Here is a 10,007-nt window from a genome sequence, read left to right as displayed (position 1 = left end):
GACAAAAATTATTACTTTTTTACCAGTGTACTATTTGTTACCAGAGATTCTGAAAAAATGAACATATTACTAAAGTTATATGCAGGTTAAATGATATAGTGCTACATCTACATAATCTTTTAGATAAAGACCTGCCTCATCAGGAAACAGCTTGAATATGAATTTTTCCATTAATAAAGACATCTCTATATATCTACATTTGAAAGCAGTTTGTCCTAAATGTTATCTGGCACTTCCCAGTAAAACTCTTGGAGTATTAATAGCCTTCACAATGCTGCATGTAGTCCTCAGATGTTTTTGATATCTCAGAGACTCACTACCATCCATCATGAATAAAATTAATACCATATCTCCCTCTTTTGATTCCTAGGTGTGTTTCAAAAATCAAATACAATACTGGGAGTGAAGCTGTACTAAAAATAAATATTACAAATTTAAATTTCCCTTATTCGTATCCTTTTCTAAACCCTGAATGTGACATGGACACATGAAGATGGGGAATTCTTCAGCTGTGACTGAATTCTTTCTGGTGGGACTTTCCAAATACCCAGAGCTCCAGCTTCTTCTGTTCACGCTCTGCCTCATCATGTATGTGATAATCCTGCTGGGAAATAGCCTCCTCATTGTCATCATCATACTGGATTCTCGCCTCCACACCCCCATGTACTTCTTCCTCGGGAACCTCTCACTCTTGGACATCTTCTACACATCATCATCCATTCCCCCGATGCTTACCATATTTAAGTCTGAGAGAAAATCTATCTCTTTCATGGGCTGTGCTCTGCAGATGGCTCTCTCCCTTGGATTGGGCTCCACTGAGTGTGTCCTCTTGGCTGTGATGGCCTATGATCGATATGTGGCCATCTGCAACCCACTGAGGTACCCCATCATCATGCACAGGGTGCTCTATGTGCACATGGCTGCTTGGTCCTGGATCACAGGCTGTCTGACCTCCTTAGTGCAAACAGTCATGACAATGATATTGCCTTTCTGTGGGAATAATGTCATTGACCATCTTACCTGTGAGATCCTGGCCCTTCTGAAACTCGTATGTTCAGACATTTCCATGAATGTGTTCATCATGACAGTAGTAAGTACTGTTTTATTGGTGATTCCTCTGCTGTTAATTTTCATTTCCTATGTTTTTATCCTCTCTTCCATCCTGAGAATTAATTCTGCTGAAGGGAAAAAGAAAGCTTTTTCTACCTGTTCTGCCCACCTGACTGTGGTGATCTTATTCTATGGCTCAGCCCTTTTTATGTACATGAAGCCCAAGTCAAAGGACACAAAAGCATCTGATGAGATCATTGCACTGTCTTATGGAGTGGTAACCCCTATGTTGAATCCCATCATCTACAGCCTGAGGAATAAAGAGGTAAAAGAAGCCATGAAGAAAGTCCTAAGCAGACACTTGAATTTATTGAAACCATGAAAGGCCTTAAAGCCTGTGATATCCGAAGTGGAGAACTAGTGCTTGACTTTTATATTCATGATGAGACTGAAAAACATATTATCACGACAGCTTCTATGTTTGCAAAGTCAAATTTGGGACTCTCATTTGTTTCAATATAAAATGCTCATGTAAACCTTCTAAATAGTGCCTTACCTGCTGGGTTTCCATACATAAGCAGGTCTGCTAATTGCTCCCATGTAGGTCATGATGCTGTTCATCAAGATGAATCAACCTCTCCACCTCAATCTCAATTTCTATTTCCCTCTCTGTCTCTCTCTCTCTCTCATCTCCTTTCTCTTTTCTCACTTCTACTCACCTCTATCCTCCATATATTTCCCTTCTCCTCCTTTTCTCTTCCTTCTCTCCTTTCTCAGTCTCTTTGAAATAGACATCTGTTGCTTTTGTTATGCAACATCCCTGCCCTTTGTCACTATACAGTTTGCAGATCTGCACAATAATAAAAAAAATTATGAATATGTTTCTTTTTAGGAACCAAGAGCCCCCACTCTCATTCCAAGTTTTACAGGGTGGGACTGTCCTAACCAGCTTAAATTTAGGGTACACGTGGAAACGGGGCTTGCCAAACATTAAGTAATTAACTTTTTAAAAGTTTATTTCCTTAGTCATAGTGGTTGCTATAGTTTAGCAAGTGACCTAAATCAGGCTAATCAGATACAATCCAAGAGCCCTGACTCAGTGTCAGAAAAAATGATTCTTTCTGTAATGACCTCTCAATGGGTAGAATGTAAACCAAGAGCACTTGCTGGTCATAATTGTCAATATGCCAGAGAGACTGAGAAAGTAGAGCTGACATAGGCAATGTGCCTGATGATGCCATTCTAAATCCTGAAACCAATGATGGCTACAATCAGACTCATCTCTATATAGTTTACTTATATGAATCAAATTAGCACTTTATGCAAAATTAATTTCAGTTAGATTTCACCACATACATCCATATACATCTTAATTACTATATCCGCTTCATCTCCTTCTACTTATGGAGGACAAAGTCAAACTCAAAAGCAGAGAATGGAATGGTGGTTAACAGGAGCTGGAAGGAGAGGAATATAGGGAGTTGTTAGTCAAGGGATACAAAGTTTCAGTTATACAAGATGAATAAGTCCTAGGGACCTAGTGTACAACAGTGCCAATAGTCGACAACACTTTAAGTTACTGTATACTTTAAATTTTTCTAAGAGGCGCCTGGGTGGCTCAGTCAGTTAAGCATCCAGCTTCCAGCTTTGGCTAAGGTCATGATCTCACGGTTTGTGGGTTCGAGCCCCGCATCAGGCTCTGTGCTGACAGCTAGCTCAGAGCCTCGAGCCTTCTTCGGATTCTGTGTCTCCCTCTGTCTCTGACCCTTTCCTGTTCATGCTGTCTCTCTCTGTCTCTCAAAAATAAATTAAAAAACAAAAAAACAAAAACAAATAAATTTTTCTAAGTGTGTATTTATATTAAGTTCTTATTGCAAGATAATAATAATCATAAATAAAAGGGTGGGAAGAAACTTTTGGAGGTGATGAATTGGTTTGTGACACAGACTGTGATAGTTTTATGAGTATACTTGTCTCCAAACTCATCAAGTTTTGTACCTTAATTATGTACCGCTGTTTCAATGTGCAAACTAACTGAAAACCCCCGGGAAGGATTTTACTTTACATAATAAAGAGTACATGTTAAAGTTTTAATAAAGATGAAATTAACCAATGGTATTAAAACATTAGAAAGGTACCTACTTTGGGGAAGTTGAGACAGGGAAAGACTGGAAGAGGCATTAGAGAAGTCTTGTAGTCTTGGTTTGAGGAGTAGACCCCGGTGATTCATCATCACTCACGTATAACACACAGTGCTCATCCCGACAAGGACCCTCCTTAATGCCCATCACCTATCTAGCTCATCCCCTACCCACCTCCTCTCCAGCAATCTTTCATTTGTTCTCTGTATTTAATAAGAGTCTATCTTATGGTTTGTCTCACTGTTTTCATCTTATTTTTCCTTTCTTTCCCCTATTTTCATGTATTTTGTTTCTTACATTCCACATATGAGTGAAATCATATGATACTTGTCTTTCTCTGAATGACCTATTTCACTTAGCATAATACCCTCTAGTTCCATCCACTCCTTTGCAAATGGCAAGATTTCACTTATATCCGGATAGGAGCTTAGATTACACAGGTGTATACATTTGTCAAATCTGAGTACATTTTACTTGTGCATATATATAAATTTTAAATTTAAAAACTGCACTTAAATATTTAATTCTAGTTAACAATTTACTCTCATTAATGATATGCATACTAAGGGAGAAGTGTGTTGAAGTCGACAAAGTGCTTTGAAATCCATTAAAATATGAGAGAGATTAGAGAATATAAAGTGGATGGATCACAGATACATGATAAGCAAGTAGAGTAAATTTTTTAATAGTTTATCTCAAACTGGTTTCCGTATAACACCCAGTGCTCTTCTGCACAAGTGCCCTCCTCCATCACCACCACCTCCTTTCCCTCCCCTCCCTCTTCAACCCTGGGTTCATTTTCAGTATTCGTAATCTCTCATGATTTGTGTCCCTCTCTCTCCCTACTCTCTTTCCCCCTTCCCCTCCCCATGGTCCTCCATTAGGTTTCTCCAGTTCTCCTGTTAGACCTATGAGTGCAAACATATGGTATCTGTCCTTCTCTGCCTGACTTATTTCGCATAGCATGACACCCTCGAAGTCCATCCACTTTGCTACAAATGGCTTTATTTCATTCTTTCTCATTGCCATGCAAATCTTAATAATAGTATCTAGTCAGTGGATAAATGAGCATTCACTTTAAAATTTTTTCAATCCATTATGCTTGAAAATTCTCATAATAAAAGGTTGGAAAATTTTTGCATGAAACTTATCAGGAGCATAGTTCTTGAATGAATGATACAATATAGACTCTTATTGAACCAAGGATAGAGAATAAGTCAAAACTGATGCCCTTATAAGTTACCTTAAATTTCTTTAAGGAAAAGTAATACGACTTTTAAAAGGCAAAATGTGTTAGCAGATTATACAACTCCTACCAGAGAGAAATTAAAATACATTTTAACGGTCCCATTAAACTTAATTTTCTATATGATCTGTGGTCAGAATTTTAATTGTTATTCCTGAGGAGTAGGTACAAAGAAAGTACAGGGAAGAAATGTATCAGAAATTTATAAAAATCAGAATGAGAGATACTGAGAAAAAATCAAATGGCAAACATCTTTGGCAGGATACTTTGCATGATTCTTTCTACTATTTTTAGCTATTTCTGAGGGACTACTGACTCCCCAGGGTATGTCAAATTGTAAAGACTCCTGGGCGCCTGGGTGGCTCAGTCGGATAAGCCTCTGACTTTGGCTCAGGTCATCTCTTGTTCCTGAGTTCCAGCACTGTGTCAGGTTCTGTGCTGACAGTCCAGAGTCTGAAGCCAGTTTACAATTCTGTGTCTGCCTCTCTCTCTGCGCCTCCCTGCTTATGCTCTGTCTCTCTGTCTCAAAAATAAATAAACAAACAAAAGGAATTGGGCTCTACAACATTTATTCTTTAATTCACCTTCCTCCAGACCCTTAAGTCCATGAAGAGGTGCTTGAAATGGAATTCCTCTATTTCAAAGTTTCTCAGTCTTGGCATTATTAGTATTTTGAGCTGGATAATTCCCCATTGTGGGAAGCCAATAGACAAATGAAAAGATGCTCAACATCACTCATCATCAGGGAAATGCAAATAAAAACCACAATGATGTGTCACCTCACACGGGTCAGAATGGCTAAAACAAGAAACAAGAAGTGTTGGCAAGGACATAGACAAAAAGGAACAATTATGCACTGTTGGTGGAAATGTAAACTCTGGAAAACAGTATGGATGTTCCTCAAAGAATTAAAAATTGAACTGCCCACACTATAATCCATAAATAAAGGGTATTTACTCTCTCAAATACAAAAATACTAATTCAAAGGGATACATGTACCCTATGTTTGTTGTAGCATTATATATGTATTATGTATATGATATACATATATAATATATATACATACACACACATATATACATATACCTACATATATATAACCATGTATAATGGATAATTATTGAGCCATTAAAAAAATGAAATCTTGCCATTTGCAATGAATGATATAAACAGACCTGGAGAGTATAATGCTAAGCAAAATAAGCCAGTCAGAGAAACACAAATGCCATATGGTCTCACTCCTCTGTGGAATTTAGCAAACAAAACAAATAAGCAAAATTTAAAAAAAAAAGTGAGAGAGGGAAAGAAAGACAAACCAAGAAACAGACTCCTAACTATAGAGACACACTGATTGTTGTCAGAGAGGTGGTAGGTGAGGGATGGATAAAACTGATGATGGGGATTAAGGATTGCATTAGTCATGGTGAATGTATGGTGCTATATGGAATTGTTGACTCACTATATTGTACACATGAAAGTAATATAACACTGTATGTTAACTAACTGGCAGTGAGATTAAAGAAGAAATGAGATGATATAAATAAAATAAAAATAAGTTAATATTAAAAGGAGAAACCCCAAAAATGTCTTTTAAGTGCGGATATTTGGAAACACATTTTTGAATAACTGATAGACCAAAAAAGTCATGATTGAAATTTCAACATATTTGTAACTTTATGATAATATGATTATCAAAATTGGTGATATGAAGGGATGTACAGTCTTAAAACACATATATTGGAAAATAAGAAAGATTGAAAAATTAATACACTAACAATCCAATTCAAAGAGTTATAAAAAGAGGAAATGGAAAGATATAAAGATATGTGAAGACTGAATCAGGAGATACAAATTTTACCAAGCCCAATTTCTTTGGATAGTTCTAATACATTTTCTAAGAACAGGTAACCCCTGGGCAGAGGGCAAGATGGTGGAAGAGTAGGGAGTTCTGTACTTCTCGCCTGCATCTATCAAACAAAGAATGGGCTGAAGCCAAAAGACACTGAAACACAAGAGTCTGAGAAGAAAATAGACAAAGTCCACTAAGAGGACCGCCTCATAGGTGCGTGATTGCAAACTAGGGAAGATAAAAAAGGGCCAGGACATGGAAGCACGGAGGTTAGGTAGCCCCCTCTGTGGAGAGACAAAGGGGTTGAAACTACTCCTGGAAGTGTCCCTGGAGAAGAGAAAATCCTTGGCCTGGGATCCTATCACCCCATCTCTAACCACAGGGTGTTCAGATAGAGATACTATCTCTAACTGTGTAGGCTTCTTTGGGCTGGGTGCTCCAGGCCCAGAAATTCCCTCTGGTATAGACTATATGCTAGGGACTCAATCGGCATCAGAAAAAAACTGCTCCCCTACTTGATCCTGGGCTAGGAAGAGCCCTGGCCTGGGCTTCTGGGATTACATTTCGGGGGGTATCATTACTGCACACGGAGTGAGCCCTGGAAATGAGGCTGGAGGTGGGACACAGAACACTACCCACCTTGGCTGCAGCCGTGCACAGTGAAATCAGATCCAAAAGAGTGATTTGCAATGCTTGGTTTGAGAAAGGAATGGGGGGACACCATGTTTCTCCCCACAACCACCAAGGAGGGGCCTCAGGGAGTGGCCAGAGGGACCCACAGTGGAGGGGAGACCCAGCTACACCAAACCATGCCCAACAGCCTTGCATAGCTGCTTTGTTACCAGAGCTGGATAGATGCTAAGGAAACAGACAGCCCCTCATCCAAGACCAGCACTGATGCACTGCCATGATTAAGTTAGGTCAATTCTTGCTATTCAGATTTATTCTCCCTTATCTCATCCTTATCTCTCCCCTCCACTGGACTGGGTATTTTGGTTATAGGTTCCTTTAAACAGTCATACCGAATCCATTCTCTTGATACATAGTCTACATGTCCATTGCTACCTTCCTCTCTCTCTCTCTCTCTCTCTCTCTCTCTCTCTCTCTCTCTCTCTTTCTCTCTCTCTCTCTGAAATAATCAATCAGACTATATAGTTTCTCAGGGTAACATTATCTTAGTTTTTTTTTTTTTTTTTTACTCTCCTCATCTACTGCCATATTCCCCATTTTTCTATCTGAATTAACCCTTTTAGTCTATCTGCCTGGTCAAAGTTAAATTTCTCTTTCTCTCCACCTCTGTCATTTCACATTTGTATATGCTCTTCTATCAACACTGCCTCTCACCCTGCCTGTACTTGTAACTGGGATCTCTGGTTTTATGCTTTTAAACTGCCCTTTATCTTTTTATCCCCCTTTCGGTTTGTTTGTTTGTTTGTTTGATTTGTCTGTGTGTTTTTGTGCTGTTGTTCCCTATATGCTTGTCTGTCTGTTTTACTTTTCAGGGCTACCTCAAGGAACAAGACAAAGGACACATGGTGGAGAGTCCCAAATATCACTATGAGTAGGGAAATAAAATAACCAAAGGCACAACAAGAGAGGCCAAAAGACACTACTAAAAGAACACTTCTTAATCGAATAGGTCCTGGATAGTCAATGAGCTTTCTTTAATATAGCAATACTCACAGGGGCAGAGCCCATAACAAGCTTTTAAAATTGACAAGAGACAGAAAGCTAGACAGAATGACAAAACGGAAGAACTCTCCCCTAAAGAAATTCCAGGAAGATGTCACAGATACAGAACTGCTCAAAACAGATATAAGCAACATAACTGAACAAGAATTCAGAACCAATGTCATAAAATTAATTGTTGGGTTTGAAAAAGGCATGGAATACATCAGAGAAGCTAATTCTACAAAGACTATGGACCATAAGAAATAGCTGTGATGAGTTTTTAAAATGCTATAAATGGGGTACATAATAAAATGGAGGCAGCCATTGCACGGATTGAAGAGGCAGAGAGGAGAATAGGTGAATTAGAAGACACAAGTACAGAAAAAGAGAAAGCTGAGAATATGAGATTAATTGATCCAGGAGAATGAAAGGAGAATTCGAGAACTGAGTGATACAGTAAAAAAACAATATCCATATCACAAGAATTCCTAAAAAAGAACAAAGAGAAAAAGGTCTTGAAGGAGTACTTAATAAAATTATAGCCGAGAACTTCACCAATCTGGTGAAGGAAACAAACATTGAAATCCAAGAGGCACAGAGAACTCCCCTCAGACATAACTTGAATCAATCTTCTGCATGATGTATTATAGTGAAACTGGCAGAATATAAGGATAAAGAGAGAATTCTGAAAGCAGCTAGGGATAAAAGGGCCCTAACTTACAAAGGGAAACTTATCAGAGTGGTTACAAACCTAACTACTGATTCTTGGCAGGCCAGAAAGGAATGGCAGGAAATCTACAATGTGATGAACAATAAAATATACAGCCAAGAATCCTTTATCCAGCGAACCTGTCATTTAAAATAGAATGAGAGATAAAAGTGTTCCCAAATAAACAAAGTTGAAAGAATTCATCACCACCAAACCAGCCCTACAAGAAATCCTAAGAGGGACTCATTGAGGGAAATGTTGCAAGGAACACAAGGTACCAGAGACACCACCTCAAGCATGAATGCTACAGAGAAAACAATGACTCTAAACCCACACTTTTCAATAATAACACTGAATGTGAATGAATTTAACACTCCACTCAAGCAGCACAGGGTAGCATAAAGGGTAGAAAACTAAAATCCATACACCAAAAATGAAACAACAGAAAGAGAAAGCAAGAAACAGATCCCATTCACAGTTGCACAAAAACCCATAAAATACCTAAGAATAAATCTAACCAAAGATGTAAAAGACCTGTATGCTGAAAACTATAGAAGACTTATGAAGGAAATTGAAGAAGACACAAAGAAATGGAAAAACATTCTGTGCTTATGGATTGGAAGAATAAACATTGTTAAATGTCATTATTACCCAAAGCAATTTACACATTCAATGCAATCCCCATCAAAGTTGCACCAGCATTCTTCTCAAAGCTAGAACAAACTATCTTAAAATTCATATGGAACCACAAAAGACCCCGAGTAGCCAAAGTAATATTGAAGAAGAAAACCAAAATGGGAGGCTTCACAATCCCAGACTTTAGCCTCTACTACAAAGCTGTCATCATCAAGACAGTATGGTACTGGCACAAAAACAGACACATGGACCAGTGGGATAGAATAGAGAACCCAGAACTGGACCCCCAAGTATATGGCCAATTAATCTTTGACGAAGCAGGAAAGAGTGTCCAATGAAAAAAGGCAGCCACTTCAAAAGGCAGTGTTTGGAGAGCTGGACAGCAACATGTAGAAAAATGAAATTAGACCACTTTCTGACACCATTCACAGAAATAAACTCAAAATGGATAAAGGATCTGAATGTGAGACAGGAAAACCATAAAAACCCTTGAGGAAAAAGCAGGAAATAGCCTCCTAGACCTCAATTGCAGCAATTTCTTCCTCGACACATCCCCAGAGGCAAGGGAAGCAAGAACAAAAATGAACTACTGGGACCTCATCAAGTTAAAAAGCTTTTGCAAGGCAAAGGTAACAATCAAAAAAACTAATAGGCAACTGACAGAATGGGAAAAGATAGTGGCAAATGGCATATCAGATAAAGGGC

General features: G+C 38.5%; 1 protein-coding gene across 1 annotated transcript; it reads left to right on the top strand.

Moving 5' to 3' along the window:
• The first annotated feature begins 487 nt into the window (after positions 1-487).
• Positions 488-1,432, top strand: LOC115275888 (olfactory receptor 13D1-like). The gene has a single exon (XM_029919643.1). It carries the CDS (start codon positions 488-490, stop codon positions 1,430-1,432), a length of 945 nt encoding a protein of 314 aa, XP_029775503.1.
• Positions 1,433-10,007: the final 8,575 nt, after the last annotated feature.

Source organism: Suricata suricatta, chromosome 13 (genome assembly GCF_006229205.1).
Source record: "Suricata suricatta isolate VVHF042 chromosome 13, meerkat_22Aug2017_6uvM2_HiC, whole genome shotgun sequence".
In the NCBI taxonomy this organism is placed as follows: domain Eukaryota; kingdom Metazoa; phylum Chordata; class Mammalia; order Carnivora; family Herpestidae; genus Suricata; species Suricata suricatta.
Note: the sequence above shows the minus strand (reverse complement) of the source record. Positions and strands in the feature narration are given on the sequence as shown.

What these genes read in the sequence shown, in the direction of transcription:
- LOC115275888 (XM_029919643.1), top strand. Translation starts at nt 488, where the DNA reads ATGAAGATGGGGAATTCTTCAGCTGTGACTGAATTCTTTCTGGTGGGA.